General features: G+C 40.9%; 1 protein-coding gene across 7 annotated transcripts in view; it reads left to right on the top strand.

Annotated features, from left to right (window-relative positions):
- Positions 1-18,403, top strand: part of EYA3 (EYA transcriptional coactivator and phosphatase 3) — a 67,508-nt gene that overhangs the window by 29,699 nt on the left and 19,406 nt on the right. For 4 of the 7 annotated variants that reach the window (XM_080566748.1, XM_080566745.1, XM_080566746.1 and 1 more), the window contains 6 exons: positions 1,622-1,665; positions 4,624-4,703; positions 6,540-6,606; positions 7,384-7,526; positions 13,291-13,428; positions 18,136-18,218. In XM_080566748.1, coding sequence (XP_080422874.1) covers positions 1,622-1,665; positions 4,624-4,703; positions 6,540-6,606; positions 7,384-7,526; positions 13,291-13,428; positions 18,136-18,218 — 555 coding nt within the window. The remainder of the gene's footprint in view (positions 1-1,621; positions 1,666-4,623; positions 4,704-6,539; positions 6,607-7,383; positions 7,527-13,290; positions 13,429-18,135; positions 18,219-18,403) is intronic. The other 3 variants (XM_080566749.1, XM_080566750.1, XM_080566751.1) reach the window with 2 other exon arrangements.

Genomic DNA, 18,403 nt, shown 5'->3' with positions numbered 1-18,403 from the left:
ATTGATATTTTAATGAAGTCAGCTATTGACTTAAAGGAAAACTCATTCAAATATTGTTCTGAGTGCAACAGAGAAAGCAGGCTTCTGGCAGAGAGTGGAAGATCTCCCTTCAGAGGAAGGTAAGGCACAGCAAGTAGCCTTGTGGTGCGATGGAGGATGGAAGTTAAGGCCTGGGACAGAAACAGGCAGAGCAGTACTTTGAGCTCGGGTCCTGACTGTGAAGAGGCGTTACAGGAACAGTTGTTCCATTCTGGACTTGATGATAATTTCAGTAAAACTGACGTGTATTTGCAAAGCCCCGCTTTTGGCCAGCTGATTTCTCTCTCTACCTCCCATTCTAAAAAATGAGGAGATGAAAGCAGACTGAGAGAAGACTCCTGCCAGCTGTACTTCCTTACTCTTTTCTTACTCCTTTCCCCTTGCTGCTGCCGTGAACCCTTTTGTACCTCTGCCTACTGTTTCCCGCTTCCCGTCAGGAATTCACCAGCATTTTATTAATTCAGTTAAATAAATAAATAAATAAATAAATAACGTCTTGAACACATTTTGGCATCTCATGCTGAAATTGCTTGTTCCTGTTTTTTTTATTTATAATTCCGCAGAGAGAAACACTGGAGTAACATAGGGAGGCCTTTCTGCTAGCAACTTTTGTATGTGGCAGCAGTCTTTCTTTGACCATTGTACTCAAGTTAGTGGTTTGTAATTCTTGTAGCTGTTTTGGTGCATTATTTGGAGCACATGCCTTCCCAGACTCTGTTTGCAGAAGAGAGATGCTGAAAATTGGTGCTTGCTAAGTGCCCTGCAGAAACTGGGATGAACGGAGTGCAGCTGCGGTACAGAAACAGGATAGTTGGCATCTAAAGGTGCTCCAGGAGTTTGGAAGGCTGCAAAACTTTCTGTTAGAGGGAGAAGATAGGGGAAGTAAAGCCAGCATACCACAGGAACACCTTGCTCAAAAAACTACAGGTCAAAGAAACTAACCCTTTCTATAGAAACTAACCCTTTCATCCTGCCCAGAATTTCAAAATAGTATTTGTAGCCTGCATGCAAGAAACCAAATTTGTGCTCAAGGCAGTGCTTTCGGGTGTATAACACACTCTGTGGGAACTGGATTCAACTATATTGGTTTTATTCAGAAATAAAAATCAGAGCTCCTAAGTTATTACTGATATGAACAGGAAAAATATTTAAGTTCCTATCTTTATACATTACTTAAAGGAAGAGCAAGGAACACCAGCCTTTGGCAGCTGTACCAAATTATGCAGAATAAGATTTAAAAAAAAATAAAAATGTCTCTTTTATCTAATTTCCATAAAATAGTCCTTATCAGACTTACGTAGCTGTATATATCATCTCCTGTTATTTATTTAAGGAACCTGGCAATTTGCTAACACATTCAGCTGTAGAACTTCTTTTCTAATTTAGAAAAAGCTTGTTTTGAGATGAAGAATCCATGGTTACACTGGTTAGCTCTGGAGTTCAATGCAAGGCTTTCTGTATTTAGCTACTAATGCGAACTCTATAGTAACCAGTTGTGATCTGCTAATGGAGGTCTGTGTACGTGGATTCTGTCAAGGACAGCTCTTTTTAGTTGTGTCTCCAAACATTTCTGTCTTTGCAGGTGAAAAAAGCCAAGATGCAGGAATCCAGAGAACAAAGCTTGAGGTATGCAATTTTGAATTTGATTTTAGCATGAAACAATTACTAGTGCTTTTATATGATTATAAACTTCTATTTTAGAAGCTTGCATATTACTGTATTTGCCACAGAGGGCAAATATAACTCAATTTTGTATTGGCTATAATTTTGAGATTAAGTTCCCAATTAAAAAAAAAAAAAAGCTGATTGGTATTTATTAAGCTTTTATAAAAGTAACTACAGAGAGTTTTAATTGCATCATCAAGCATCGTGTTGTTCACAGAATCTGCTGAGGCTGTGGTGTACTGCATGTAACATGCATTTCTTCTGATTGACTCGATAATATCTGTGCTACGCTTCTCAGCAAAACTGTGGATGACTGTTTTAAGAAATTAAAAGCTCTTAATCTGATAGCCTCTTTTGTTTAAAGCTGTTGTATTGCACTATTTTTGCATAGTAGAGGCTTTCTCATGTATGTTATGTTCAGGAGTTAATCACTATAATTATATATAGAGAGGATGGCTTACTTGGTTTTATTTGTTCCTGTGAGTGACAACAACTGAAGAAAGATTTCTTTGTGGATCCTTTGACATTCCAATGCGAGCGAGGAGAGCGCGTGCCATGCATGTAGGAGTGGGTGTGGTATATGGAAGCCCGGAATTATATTAGTAGCTATAAAATTATTAAAAAAAGAATAGTGAAGGAAAAAGTTTGACAGGAAACAGTGAGCAAACAGCGTGTGAAATTCATTGTGTGCCTAGAAGTTGGAAACTTGAGCAAATTGCTGCGAGCTCCATTTCCAGCCAGTGCCAGGTGAGATGCGCCTGGCCTAGCAGTGCCTCTGCTCTCTGTCGATTGCACCCCAGGCAGGTCTGAACGCTGGTGTGAAGGGTGTGGGTTCTCCTTCACCCATCACGCTGCCTTCCTGCGGACACCAGTAGCCTCAGGATTCGGCCCTATTGAGTGTAAACATCCTTGTATAGTATTTAAAAGTAGAAAGGGGGTGGGGGGTATTTGTAACCTAATCGTAGTTCTGCTTAAATATTGTTGTTCTATTTTGATAAATCTATGTTTGATTGTAAGTATAACCTACGAAATACTTTAAAATAATTAGACCTCTTTCTCTACAACAGTGTGATTTTCAGCTGATGCCGGTACTTTCAATTTTTTTGTTTTAACTCAATTCTGCAAGTGGGGAAGGGAAGGACTGTAACCAGTGGGGATAGTCTGTCCTGGGAGCATTAGGCATCCAGCTGCATAAGAGAGTCTAACCCTTTGAATATACCATGCAAGGCTGGTTTGTGGCAACCTCTCCGTGGTATAAGGCAGTTGCAGTACAAGTGACAATTTCTCTGTGAGCTGGGGAGAACTGAAAAGTTGTTTCTGACGAAAGCTCTTGGGATGAATGTGTCCCAAGAGCACAGGTATGTGAGTAGTGGAGTAGCAATGAGAAAGAGAGGAAACATGGGCAAGTATGGTATAACCAGAAATTTTATTTTATCTGCTATTACATTTTCCATAGGAAGTGATCTCAAGAAGTAGCTGTACAGCTCTCAACCTGTTTACAGACTGCATGCAATTTAGCAGCCACCGACTATCTGTGCCACAGAATCACAGGATTGTTTTCCCCAAGAATAATAGTAGACAAGTGCCCCAAGTCTTCACAGAAGTGTTATTTTCTTGCAAAACTCAAAATATGTTATTGAAGTCTGTTCAGCTACTAGTATTAAAAAAATAAAATAAAATAAAAATCAAGGATTCTCGTTTATACGGGTTTTCAGGGGAAAAACCCAGATAATGCATTTTGATCAAGCTTCATTCCTTTTCTCCAGCTGAAGGAAAGAATTCTTACATGTGTGAGAAATCAAACACTCGCTACTCAGCTCTTCCCATACCCTCATGCTGTGCCAGGAGAGCTGTACTCCCTGCCCGGCACTGCCTCCCAGCCTCAAACCCATCGCAGCACCAGGGCAAGAACCAGGGCAGCAAGGGGCTGTCACAGCCAGGAGGAGGCAGTCCTGGGGTGGATGGAGCTCAGTGGGCATTGCTGGTTGATTGCCTTCTCCTCAGCTTCTTCCTCCCCTGTGCCTCCAGGAGCTAAGCTGATGCTGCAGGGAGTGGTGTGTTGTGGCGCTGTTGTCTCAGACTCCCACTTGCAAGGGAGGTTGCCTTGTGGCTGGGTTTGGCCCTGAAGGCCAGTGTTTAAGTATCCTTGAGATGGGTGTCAGTTTTATACTCCAGAAATGTTTGCACAATTACTAGATTATACTGAATTTTTAATGCATTATTTTAGTTACATGTAAGTGTTGGCTTTGTATGTAGAGTATGAAGAACATTTAATTTCTTAATGAAATTGCTTTTTCCTTTTTTCGTTTTATTGTTAATTTTATTATTTTTAGTTCTGCAACACAGCTTTTCACGAAGTTTTGAGGCATCTGTTTTATTCAGATGTTTTCAGACTGCAGTTTTACAAGGTGAGGGAGACAACAGAATAGGCTGTTGCTCCTGAGAGGAGGAGTTCCTGCTTGTAGCTCACCCTCTGCACCAAGTTTTAGTCTATTATCCCAGCAAAAACAACTCCATGATTTTTTTGTGCTGGTTTAGCAAATTAAACTCTCATGGAAGAGCCTGGTGGGTGCCTGAACTGCAGGGATTAGGTGGCCAGGAGGAAAGTTCATACTTAGCACTGCAGGCGGCAGCGCCAAGTTCTGCAAGGTCTGCTGAGCTGTCGGTGAAGATATAGCCTCGTATCCAGAGACCAGTTGGTGAGTTAACATGCTGAAGGTGATGACAGTTTAATGTCTAATCAGAGTTGCAGATCTGTCTCTTAGGATGTCTGTGTGAAATATCAAAGAGTGCAGAGCTAGTTTCTGTTAAGAATCAGTTTCTCTCAGTTTGGAAGGCTGAAACCCGGGGTTAAGATGCCCAAGGATGTTAATGCAAAGGTTCATAATGCTAATGATTAGCTTTTATTTGTCCTGGCAGTCATGTGAGCAACACAGAAGTCAGCGATCAGAAACCTGAATCTTCAAACCTTGGTTCAAACCTTCCCATGTCAAGTGAGAGTAAGTATCTCAGAGTTTTTCTGCTCTTGGCGTCTTTCCTAATTTCTTTCACTGGTCTTAGTATTTTGCTTCATCAAGTACTAGGTTTGTCTCCTCCTTGTAATCTTTAGCCTATCCTCGCTATCAGTTGTAAGGTGAAAGCTTCCTGTGGTGCTAACAAAGCACTGATGCCTCTCTTTGTGTGGCTGATGGTATGCAGATACCATTTGCTATCTACTTCCGTATTACTGTCCCCAAACTTGCTGCTGGTTACTGCTGTGTCTTACCTGCCTTGTGCATTGTTTTTGTTCAGGGAAGGGTTGTGTTGATCAATAATAATGCCCGTTATAAAAGATTTTAGTTTTATAAGTCATTATCTCTACACAGCTGGTTGGGTCTTTTCTAATAATACACTATACACTTAGCCTTAGACTCAGAACTGTATCTAATGTCTGCAGAAATTCCTTAAAGTAAGTGGAGGGGAAACTGAGGCAGAAAATTAAAAAGATTGCATAGTAAGTGAGAGGTGGAATCTGTCCTCCCGTCTAGAAAAAGAGGGCTGGGGCTATTATGGAATTAAATTTCTGTGCAGAATATTTCTGACTACCTGTAGTTACTTACAAATGTAAATGAGTTCAACTTAGTTGAACATATGTAACATATAACTTCCCATTGCTAACAGATTGCATGTTTGCTGTTTTAATCAATCTGCTGTTGCTGTTCTGGGAGTTACCAGAAGTGTTAGCCTGCAAAATCTGCTGTCTATCTGGATAAGGCATTTGGAAATTCTAGAAGTTGCATGGATCCATAAGCAGCACAGCTGTGTTTGCTGAGAATTTGGGTTTGGTGCTTATAGAACTGAACTGATGAACCCACGCACTCTACAGACTCACAGCCAAAAATGTTGTTTAGCTTGGAGATCACTGCACCATGGTTCTCTATGGAGGTGTTGTGCAAGAGGGGCTGTATGGTGCTAGAAACTGTGCAAGGGGTCCTGCACATCCTCACTTCCCTAGTTTGATGGACAACTGAGTATTTTTCAGGTCTGCTCATCTGAATTCAATATTTTTAATGGCACCCTTTTCCACCCCAGTGTTATCATTGAGAACTGTCTCATAAGAGGTATTCTAGAACCACAGACAGTGTTAAAAACCAGAAGCGTTCCGTTATATGCAATTGTCGAATTTCCTTTGAGGTCATCCGTTTTCAGACTCTGAGCTTTGTGCACTGTGCTCAGCCCGTGGTCTGTGGGATTGAGTTTGTTAAGCTGGGAGCAGCTCTTCTAAAGAAAGAGAGGTTGTTGGAGCCATGCTATGGGTACAGGCAGTACGCGGAAAAGCATGTTCTCTGCTCTTACTTCTTTGGCAGGAGTCATACCGAGTTCGTGTGAGAAAATGAGCCTGCGAACTCCTGCGTAAGCAGAAAATGAGCTGTACTGTGCCAGGCCTGGGCGCTGCTCAGGTGCCTGCTCCGGGGTGCAGAAATGAAACATAAACTTTGGTGCACATGAAGGCCGTTTGGGATGTGCAAGGGTGTGGGCGGGGGTTGAAGTCGAGGTTTTGTAATGATAATTGCAAAAACTGAGGGCACCAGCTGGTAAAGAGAAAGCACACCTACAAAGGGGGAAGTTGCACTGACTGAAGCATTTACCTGCCGTGGATCAGCAAGAACATCGTTGTTGTTTTAATGCTCCATTTTTTTCAGAATTCTCTTTAAAACAGATATCCAAGGAACTAAAAAACTTTTGTTAAATACTGTGTGTTGGTTAAAATGGACTGCATATGGTGATATTTAACTGACATTAATTGTTGGGTTTTGAAATCTCCTGTGTAATTATATAAACTATTTTTTTTCCAGTTATGACATGCACTGATTATATCCCAAGGTCATCAAATGATTATACCTCACAAATGTATTCTACAAAGTAAGTTGAACAATTGTTATAAAATGTTGTAACTCCTTTCTGAAGTAATCTTTTGCATCTTTATGCATTTCTGTTATGCTTTACTTGCACTTTCATATCTGCTAGGCAACAGACACTTACTGCTGTGGACACTGAAGCTAGTAGAAGTCACCCTTTGGCTTCAGTGGCCATTGTCTTACCTTCACAAGGATGAATGAGCATCTTCAAGTAATAACACAATAGTCTTGTTGAATACTGCCTGTAGTATTTGAGGAATAGGCAGACATAAATGAATATAAGGGGAGTATAAGATTTTGCTGGTTGTTTACCACATTTGGGGATGTTAATAGTTTTTCCCCATAGCACAATAGTAGGTCTAAATCCCCCATGCTTACTTTTGTATAGTCTCTTTGTTCCATTAGTTCTGATACATAATGCTATACAAAATTAGCTTTAGAAATTGATGCTGGGAGGCATGATGATTGAAACTAACTGCTCATGCCTATTGGAAAAGGGAGTTCTTTCTTCCCCTCTCTCCTTGCCTTCCCAGTCCTGAAGAAAGAAGTAGTGTTCTGTTGCTGTGAAGGAGAGAGCTTCCTCTGGTTTCACTGGAAGAAACAAGCAAACCAAGAGCCTGTCAGATTAGGAAACACGAGTGGGTGTTACACTGAGAGCGTGTGTCAGTGTGAATTGTTTCTTCTTTCTAAAGCGATTTAATAAGGTGTCTTCTGCCTTGGAGGTTGAAAGCTGCATAAGGTGAATAGTGGTTGTTTTTTTTTTTTCCTTCTTTTTAATAAGGCCATATGCACATATCCTTTCTGTACCTGTATCGGAAACAATGAGCCCTTACCCTGGTCAGACTCAGTACCAAGCACTACAGCAATCTCAGCCCTACACGATCTACCCCCAGACCACCCAAACCTACGGACTACCTCCTTTCGGTAAGAAGTAAATTTTCAAAGACTTCTCAGTGCCTGTAGTTACTGTTTTGTGTCTCATTAAAAAGCAAATGTTAAGTTTAACCAGATGTATTGGAGAGAAGAGCATGTAGAAGAGCACATGCGTGGCTTAAACCGTGGATTGAAGCGAAATGTGAGAAAGATGTTTTGTGGCAATAGCTCTGATTTAGTGGGAGCCACTTTTAGATGGGACTTCATATTATAAAATCCTATTTTTCCAAAGTTGTTTTCTTGGCCAGTAATTTGAAAGTCTATCCATGAAGCTTGCCAGATATTTCATAGTTTGGGGTCATCATTTTCTCCAGTTATGGTATAGCTGCATTTGTGCAGTTTCCTGGTCAGTGAAATCATGCAAAGCCCCATACTGGTTGAAGATATTTTTCCTTTCCTTTTTGCTGGCCAGGAATAAGACTTTTTTGTTATCTCATGTTTCACCAAATGCAGATTTCATGCTAAAATGTCTCTGAGTTTTTCTCAACAAATAAGTTTGCTTATGTTGCTCTGATACTTGAGCCCTCTATCAGCCATTGCCGTTTTTGCAGATGATTGGAGGATAAGTGTCCTGTTGTAACTGAGCATCTAAAGCGGGATGGCAAGGTTTGAGCTATTCACCATATGCTTCCCTTACAGAGCATGGAGAGAAAGACACACCTCCTGGGGTCTTGGTCTGTTTTAGAAGATAATTGCTGTTTTTCTCTGTGAAGTATAAAGGGGGTTGGGGATGAGTAGTGCAGACAGAAACATCTACTTCTGAGAGATGTGAGTTAGTGAAAGGAGCTGTCTGGTCTTTTCTCATGCTCTATATATTGAAGTGACAAATGCTGGAATAAAAAAATGATTAAGTATCCCCACATTTATGAAATTATGTGACTGATTATTACAAATTAACATTTAAACTTCTCTTTTCATTTTTGATCTCGCTCTGCTTGGTTTCATATATGAAAATGTGTGATGTTGCCAGCTCTCAAAAATGTGTGGTGGCGGAGGCTGTTTTGCCCCTCAGTGCCTAGCTCTGCTGAGAGGGGAGAGCGTCACCCTTCCACGCAGGTAACACAGGAGAGAACAACGTGTTGTCAGTGAGCTGTGCAGCTGTGAGATAGCCATGAAACGTTTGTGCTGGGGGGTTGTGGTCGTATTGCATAGCTATATTAACAGAGCCTCTTGCCAATTTATTTTCAGTGCTAAAATCTTAGGAATTCAGGGTGTAAAAGGATAGTCTTTTATAGCTGAAGAACTAATTGTATAAAAGCAAAGCAACATGTATGGCTTGCTAGCCACTGACAGAGCCAGTACTTTTATATATATTACAAAACAACTGATTTGTCATGGTATTTTTGAAAGATGGTGTGGAAAAGCAGATGCAGCTGTGCTCGTTCTTATTAGCTATGTTACACTGCTATGTGATTTGGCACAAATTGTTACCTTTATGAGAACGGTCAGCATGTAAAACTTATGTATGCACTTCTTCCCCTCCGGCCACTTTTCTTCTCGCTCCTCCCGTATAGCTGGGATTATTGGAAAGAAATTTTCGTTTGTCGTTGAGGGATCCTTAGGAATAGAATGATAATTTTGTAGTAGCTGGGACATTAGGGTTTAATCAAACAGTGTTTCCCAAATCACATTAGCACTGTATTAATGCTGAGATATGTTGTTCTAACTGCTTGAAAGACATGAAGTAGGAGCTTTGCAGGGTGTGAGAGCTGTTTTAAAGAGAGACTCGAGGCTCTTCAGGAGAAGAGGGGCATTTGGGTGGCTGCTGCTGTTTGCTGCTTCTGCACTTCCAGCGCAGTCCCTTCCAGTAAGGTTCAAATATGTCCATTGTGATTTCTGAACTCTCCAGTCATTCCTTCAGGAAAGCTTGTCCCTGGAAGGATGAATGAGCATGGAGAGGTTTGATGCCGTGTCACAGAATTGTAGAGTGGTTTGGGTTGGGAGGGACCTTTGAAGATCATCCAGTCTAAGTCCTCCATCATGTCCAGACCCAAGCCTTCAGGTGCCACTGTAGTTTGTCTGCTATCTTTCTAAACACTGTACTCCTTGGCTTTTTTTTTTTTTTTGTGAATTAATGTTGGGTGTTGTCAAACAGTCAGTTACTGACAGACCGTGCCTGACTCTGTGGTATGGTCGTTGGAATGTACTCTTCTTCCCAGGGTGCCTGCCCTTGGCTTTCGTGGTCTTCTGGTGCATCTAAACAGTGGCTGGTGGTGTCGTTTCCTTCACTTGTTTGGTGTTTATTGACAGTTTGTTGTGGACAGTGCACTGAGGCTGCTTCTCTGTATTTTACTGTGCTGTGTGTACTTTTTTTTTTTGTTTGTTTGGTTTGATTTTGTAGGCCAAGATGTTTTAAAAAGGTATTTCAGACCTGTCTGTGAAATTTTCATAGTGGGGTGGTAGATTTTTTTTTTTGGTAGAGTTTTGTTTGTCTGTGTGGTGTTTTGTTGGTGGCAGTGGTGTTTTTCTACCTTTTTTTTTTTTAATTCAAAGTCTGTGGAATCTGTCAGTAATTAGCTAATTAACTGTTAATTTCTGCTGTTTCATTCAAAGTATCTTCTGAAGACCTGGGCAAGAGATCAGCATTTTCTATTGACTTCATAGCAACTTTTGTCCATCAAATATTTTTTGAAATGTGATCAATTACTGAAATGCATTGGTAAAGTTTTCATGGACTACTATTAAATACCCTATTTTTTAGTCCGAATTTAAGTGTTAGGGAAATATTAAAAGTGCCGTTTCCAGTATGATTTCCATTACTGGAGTAGTACCTATGTGATCATACCGAGAAGATGGACAGGTCAGGTGGAGTGTTGAGGACCAAATATGCATGGTGCAAAGGAAAGTCTAGAAATTGTCCGCTCATAGTATCTCCATTGAGCAGGTGAGAACTTGGCCAGCTAGGCCAGGCGTTTTACCAGCACATCAAAGGGCCTTCTCCAAAGGTTTGCATGTCTTATTACTGTGCATTCGCTTCTATGTCAAAAAGAAGGCATCATGGATTTCTTAACTGGAGCAAGGCAGGTGTATTTTATGCGTGAAGTTGAAGCAAGCTGACAAACACAAGCATAGTCTTAAGATCACTCAGTTCAGGGTGCTGCCTTTGGAGAAGAGATGGCCTTCTGTGTGTGTGTATATATATATATATATATATGTGTATATATATATATATATGCCTGTTTGTCACTTGTCCTTGTGCTGGAATAATTTTTTTGGTGTTTAGTGCTCTGCTGACTGTTGCACACAAAACGTATTTGTGGTCTGGAGAGATTTATTTAAAAAAAAAAACAACACATTAAAATGAGAGTAATGACAAACAAGCTGTATGTGCGTGGCTTTAAGGTTGTGTTAGAAATATTGTGGATGTGATGGTTTACATTAATTCCAGAAAAACATACTCGTGGTAGACTAGCCTGTGTGGGGCCTTTCTGTGTATGTACACGTGTCCTGTGGCGTTCTTCTGCCTCAGCTGCAGTGCTGCCATCAGATGTGCAGGACTCTTACACCCATCTCGTCCTGCTTTCTTTGTCGTCTGGGAGCCTGCACTAGTTTCTAAATGCAGGACAACAGGGAAGGATGTGCATCGCCAGCGCAAGAGCGTGCCTTTCTGAACCGAATGTAGAGCATCACGTAGAAGGCACGTGGAGTGATGACAAGGAGACGGTCGTGGAAAGCTGGGTCTGAAAGATGTCTTCACACACGCCCTGAGTTAGCTCCTGCACTTGCATCCAACCAACCCTGTGAACACCTCTGACATGTCTGTTTGATCTGGCTTTAAACCCGGTGTATGATGATTATCCTACAGCATCCGGAGGTGGTTTGTGTTTCACCATCACAGCGGTTAGGCACCTTGGTGTGTTCTGTGACTGTCTGATATCAATGCCCTTTGCTGCTTGTCCACTGATCTCGCACTGTGAGGAGCTTTGGTTACTGTCCTCTCTAAAAAGTACTTACTTAATTGAAGACTGTAGCATTCCCTTTCTAGACTAAACAAAAACAATGCCTTCTACTCTCCTTAAAGGATCTGTTTCCCATACGTTTTGTCCTGGAATTTCTGCAATATATTTGCTATCGTCCTTAAATCTGTTTTTCCCTTTTGTTTGCTTTATCACGGTTCTCAAGGTTTGAAACCATAACAGAAACAAGAACCAAAACCCTGAGTGGCTATACAGATAGCCAGATGGGTGAGTTAATTTGACTCATAGGTGACTGACTGATTTATTTACATACCCAGTCTCAAAGAACCGTTGCAGAATTTGATTCTGACAAAGCTGCAATGAGGAGTGAGCTCTTGGAGATACTCCTCGTCTGGCTCTAGGATCTCCTGTGACCTTCTGCCTAAGACACTCCGAGCTCGTAGCCCATGGCTCGTCCTGCTGGAGCAGCTGAAAGGCTGCAGTTGTTTTTTGTAGCCATGATGCTGGTGCTTTCCTCCCTGAACTGGAAGGGGTTTAAGACAGAGGTTGGTCTTTCTGCTGGCCCTGAGCTTTGTGCCTAGCTCCAGATGTCCTTTGTCCCTCTGCTTTGCACGCTCCTGCTTGTTTTTAAGTAGATCTTCTCAGCTAATTCCTGCTTTTTTACTGCAGGCCAGGGAGAAATGCATTTAACTGGCTGTAGGTTAACCCCAGGCAGGTTAGACTTTTGCCGTGGGGACTGCAGCAGCTTTAACTACTAGATGTATTTCATACTCTGGGTTGATAATTTTGAGTCATTAATCCCATAAAAATGTGACCTCAGCATCCTTTTATCCCGTCAGTCTGGTATTGAAAGAATGAACGCACTTTTGTGCCGACTCTTAAAAATGCAGTATCTTATTCCAAGGGAAAATTTTTCTACTTCCTAGAAACAAATCTTAGTCCAGGAGGGTGGAAAAGTTGGAGCATCTTGAGTATTTGACAGTCATCTTTCAGACCTCAGCTGGATTCCCGGGACTTACAATTGCAAGAAACAGAAACGATGAAATTTGAATTCAGAAATGAAAAACAAACAAAACAACAACAACAAAAAGCGCCTGAAGAGTCCTGAAGAGCCAGGTCTCAGATGAGTTACTGTAGTCAGATGCTGTTGTCACCACTGTCAGTGCAGCAGACTAGACCTTAACACAGTGCCTGAGCTGAAACCACACTTCCTGTGTGTGCCTTGTACATACAAATTAAAAATCACATTGCTGTATGTGTGCTTTGGCCATTATTGTTACAAATACTTTCTAGAATGGCAGAAAAGTTAGAGGAAACTTTCAGATTCCCCCCCCTTTTTTTTTTGAGCTCCATTTTCTCTTATGTCAGTCTATGAAAATTACTGACTTCTAGCTTGGTTTTAAGTATTTGACCCAAAACCCAGTGAAGCAGTAGAAGCGTTGACTTTGAGATTAACTGATACCAACCCCAGCCTCGCTATGTAACAGCTGAGGTCATTTACAATGCTGTGAAACTCAGCCCAAAACATCAGAGGTATTAGCAGTGCCTTTACACCTACGTGGCAGTGAGTCTTACTGTTACACTAATGGGTTTTTAATTGAAAGCTTTGGAAATTGGTCTTGTTGGTGGGTTTAATTTTCTCTTTCAGCGAGTTTTGTCAGCAGCTCTAACCCGTGTGCTGCCTGACAATCAGGGCTTCCTAATGCAGAAATTAAACATTTTCCATGTGTGATTTGTTCCTTGCTTTTGTAACAAGCAAAAAATCTTAATCTGAGGTAGCAGCATGCTGTTTGGTCCCAGCATATTTGTTTATAACTGGTCCAATTTATCTGATTCAGGTGCACTGTGGCCAGGTATGAAACCTGAAAGTGGTTTAATTCAGACTCCATCTACAAGTCAGCACAGTGTTCTTACCTGCACTACAGGGTTAACCACAAGCCAGCCCAGCCCAGCACATTATTCTTATTCCATTGAAGGTAACTTGGCATGGTTTTTATCTGCATCTCTCTCCACCTAATTGAGTATAGATACCACAAATAGAGAGGCTTGCACGTTTGTTCTTGGTTTGTGCATGCTTCTTTATGCTTTGTCTCTTTTCTATTTGAGCGTGTGTTTGTGTTTGGTTTTGTATTTGCTATGTACCTCTGTATGCACCAGGCTGGCTTGTTGGTGCCATGCTGATGGACTTAACAGGGTGAAGAGAAAATGGGATGGGGAAAGGAGACTAAATGTTGTGTTCTTGCATGCCTTTACTGGGAATGTTCTTGCAGCTTGTTGTTGGTCTTTAGCTTGAAGTCAGTAAATGTACTGACTCAGGCTGGATTCTTTTTATTTCCTTCTGGCAGTAGAAGGCTCATATATTATATGTATATGCACCCCCCCACACACACACACAGACCAGGATATATTGCTTGTCTGGCTGCGTGAGGCCTCCAGCTTGGTAGCTCTACTAGAACGTGGATTTGTGATTACAGAACTAGTCTACAGATATTCCCACTGCCAAAAGTGTCCGATCTAAGAAGCTGTGTGCTGACTTTCACTGGCTTCCATAGCAATTAGCTTATGGCAAATATGTGCAAATAATTACCCTGTTTTTAGACTGAATTTTTGCCATTTGCATTTGGGTGATGAATTATGAAAATTTGTCTCTATAGCTTGTAGGAAGCATTTCAGGAATACTTAATCTATTACATGTGTGATATTTTCATAGAATAACTCAGGGACTTCAGGAATCTTTAGTCCATCCTCCTGCTCAAAGAATGGTTGGCACTGAATTCAGACCAGGCTGCTCAGGGCTTTATCCATTTGGGTATCACAAACCTCCAAGGATCGGGGTTTCACCACCTCCAGTGACAGACTGTCATCATGATTTATTTTTTTTTGTCAAGTCAGAGCATCCTCTCCTTCATGAGCTGACCCTTTGACCATTTATCTCTTTGTCTGTGCACCTGCAAAAAGAACCTGGTGCTGTCTTCTTGATTATGTCCTTGTAGATACTGCAGGCTGATGTTAGGTGCCCCAAAGCCATCTCTTCTCCAGCCTGAAGAAGCCCACTGCCCCAGCATCCCTTCGCAGGGCACATGCTCCAGCTTCTGACCGTTTGGGTGGTTCTGTGAGAGACCTGTTCAAGTTTAGCAGCATTTTTCATGTGCTTGAGGACCAAAACTGAATGCCATATCCAGATGTGTTCTAATGAGTGCCAGGTAAAGGAGAATAATTAGGTAATAGATTTTTTTTTTTTTTAGCATGTCTTTCACTGATAGGAAAGACATTTTATGTCATGGTACGTGCTCAGCCTTATTTCATTGTGACAGTAAATGGCACAATGTAGTGTTTATTCTCAATTTACTTCTCACATTCATAGTTTGTGATTAGAAGTACACCACTGGAAATCTACCATTCTTTAAATATAACTCTTCTCCAGGTACTTCAACTGGCAGAATAAATGGTAATGTTTTACAGCACTAGCCCTAATTGCAAAGGGGAATTTGTCAGAAATAGTTCTGCATAATGTGACCTCAAGGAGTTTTGTCAGCTGATGTGCCACAGCAAGCAGGTAAATCCCTGGGAATAAATGAGGTAAAGGAGATTCCTGGTCAGTCCTCACTTCACAGAAGGATTTTAAAATACTTGACCTGTACATCTGTAAGAATGTGGCCTGGGAGTGTCATGTTGTGAGGAGAGTTTCCCTTCGGACTGCTCTTTGAAAGTGTGAAAAAAATCACCTGAATTGTGTAAGTGCTATTGCTTTTCTGTAAAACATTTTGCAAACTGGCAGGAAGCTCTTCCTTTTTTGGTTTTGCCGTTTCCTTTTCAGCAAGTTAGCAGACTGCCCGCTGAAGGGTCAAGTCTGTACTTGGACTGGTGGTGCAGGGGAGGTGGTGGAGAACAGGAGCTGGAAGGATGGAAAAAGACCACTGATCTCTTGAAGATCTATCTTTTTGTTTTCAAACAAAACAGAGTGCTAAACAGTGCTGCTGGCCCAATGGACATGTTTACAGTGCATGATCAATACAATTTAGTCTGCAGACTAATGCTGGACTGAACTAATATGATATTTAAACCCTGGTAATAGGTCAGGTGCACTTAGGGACTGAGAATTTTGCTTTTTGTCCTTATGCAAGCTGTAGCTGTGGTGGCAAGGAGCAGAGGCTCTGTGAAGCGCTGACAGTGACATGGGAGGGATGGCTGCTTCTTGCCTCACCTCTTCCTTCCATGTGAGCAAAGCAGCCAAGTGAAATGTAAAATGCATTAATTACCATTTCCCTTCCCAGCACACGAAGCAGCTTGAAAGAGGATTTTTGAAATCAACTGAAGCAAAACAGAATGGGATGAACGAGGCAGGGGAGTTAGGGATGAAAGGTCTGAAGATGGGCTCTGGAAGTGGGGGAGAAAAAGAGAAATCAGAAGAGAAAAAGAGACATGGCAGCTTCAAGGCAAAGACTGGTGTTTGCAGGTCCATTAAAACTGAGAGCATGAAATGATCATGAAAAGTCCCTTCTGGCACATCCATGCAAAACATTTTTGTGTGTTTTTGGCCCATTTACAGGCAAAGGTGCTGACCCCCAGTGCAGACAGAATTGCTTGATCTATGTAGTGGAAGCCGTTTGTAAAGATCTGATGTGTTACATTTTATAGATACAGGATAATTAAAAAAGTAATCTTGGAATGAGACTGGAGTTAAGATAAACAATGAAGTTGGGGATTGGGGGGTCTGTATTTTTACCAGAGTCCCAGCTCTTGGAAGTTTTTTGCTGTTTATTTTTTAACTTCTGTGATCCATCTCAGTGGAGAAGCAGCCTCTTCAGTGCACTACAGATGTGAATCTCTTTCTGTTTGCTCTCCATGATAACTTTGAGCGACGTGGTGGAACAACTTTGGTAGTTCATTTCTTCCAGCTTCCCAGCAGCTTCATTCTGTGTTAGCAAGGAGCTTTTCTGGAGATCCGTGCTTCACAGTGCCCTACCAGGTGGCATTTTCTTACTATAAACAGCAGCTTTGATTGTTTCCGTAATATGTATAGTTAAAAGGATTTTTATTTGGAAACTATCCCTTGCTCTTCAGCAATTGCATTTGAGGAGTATCTGTCAAGTCCCTGACTCTCACAGCTCCTGCTTCTAGTCTAGTAGCTGCATAGCTACAACATGCACTTGAATATCTTCATTGCCATTATTACTGTTTAGTGCAGTCTTTTTTTCCTTTTTCTAAATGTTCACCCCCAAAAACTTTCTTCCACCTGTTTTTGAACACTGCTGCTCCTGTCTATGAGGGGATTCCCAGGGGCTAATCACATGCCTTTATTTTTGCTTCTGTAGAGAGGCCACTTCACATTTCCCACCTCTTGTAAATACTGTGTATTTCTGCACTTCTTTTAAGATATATTTCTTTTGTTTTTCATCTTTTTTGAGGCATATTTTGGATCGATTCCTCTTTCCAGGAGCTGTTTACCAGGTAGTACCTGTGCTTGCTGTAACACAACGTATATTGATTAAGAGTTCGTGGTGGTCTGTTCCCCTTTGCAGCTTCCCTGGGGTTAGAAAGACTGAAGTCTTCAGGATGTTGAGTTCTTCAGTCTTGGGGTGAATTCTGCATGGATGTTATTTGCAGAAAGGCTTTTCTCAGGGTGATGGTAAAGTAGGTGATATTGTGGATTTCTGCAAGTCTTTTCATAAGTGTCTAACAATTTTTGGTTTTATTTGTGTGTAAAGAAATTAGGTTTAGCAAAAGAAAATATTTCTTGGTGGCACTTGGTTTAGTACGTGCTGGTTTTGTTCGTGCTTACTCCTGTATTTGTTTTCACTAATCCTTGAGGTTCCTGAAACTCTGTGGAGTAATGTTTAATGTTATGGCCCTGTTGCTGTAAAATCATCAAATCTGCTAAATGACATATAGCAGATGCCATTAGTTGTTCCCAGAAGGTCTAGTTGCCTCTTACGTGCTTTAGAAGAACTGAATGCAGTGATGTGAAGAGTATTAAACATCTTAAAATTCTTACTAACAACTAGAAGTCTCTAACAATTTGTCCTACATGCTGTTGACAAATTGTTTCATAAACTCTTATCCAAAAACTAGTTGTAATCTCACAGGGATATGTATGGGGAGATGTATTCACTTCTCCAGTAGGAAGCACCCTTTTTATATTTTTGAAATATTTTTACTCTTTCCTTATTTTTTTGATCTAATTAAACTAAATATACTAATTCCAATGCAAACAGATAAGCATTTGGTTATTGAACTGATTTAAACACACTTCATGTCTGTTGTTTATTCTGATTCATTTTTAATTGCTAATAATTAAACATCAGAATGTGATTTCTGTCTTCTCAAAACTTTTCGTAAAGTCATGTAGCCATTCTGATTAAACTCCAGTTGCTTAGCAGGCACGGAGGAGGAAAAAATCTTTTTAAAAGCTCTAGGTAAAATTTCTGAAACACTTGAAAATGATGTTTTTAAAGATCACTGTGTGTCAGCTCTCCTCCCCGTAAGCCTGGTGGAAATGTAACTGGTTTCAGGATACACCCCAACACTTTTTTGGCCTTTACAAGCAGAGTTCTGCTGGAAGCACAAATGCTTGCACCTAAGCCAGTAAGAACTTAGTAACTTATTTTACATCTTAGGTTGGTCTTGTCTCTCGTATTTCTCTTGAAACATATATATATATGAAGTAATTCTTAATTTTACAGCATCAACTACCAATGCCAAACCAGTCTCTACATCCTCAACTGTTGTCAATATTTCTACATCAGCCGTAGCCAGCATCTCACAGGTAAAATTTCCTTCTTGCTATATTTACGTGCGGCATCTCGTTCACCTTTGTTTAACACATTATTCAAAACTAACAAAAGAAAGCAAAATATTTGCACAACTTAAAGTAGAGCACAATGGTTACGAAAATTACAGGGTTCGATATGTTACTCTAAGTCGGCAAAATTGCTCTTTCGATGTCTTTGA

Source organism: Anser brachyrhynchus, assembly GCF_964034855.1.
Source record: "Anser brachyrhynchus genome assembly, chromosome: 24".
Taxonomy (NCBI): Eukaryota; Metazoa; Chordata; class Aves; order Anseriformes; family Anatidae; genus Anser; species Anser brachyrhynchus.
This window is presented reverse-complemented; position numbering and strand designations above follow the sequence as displayed.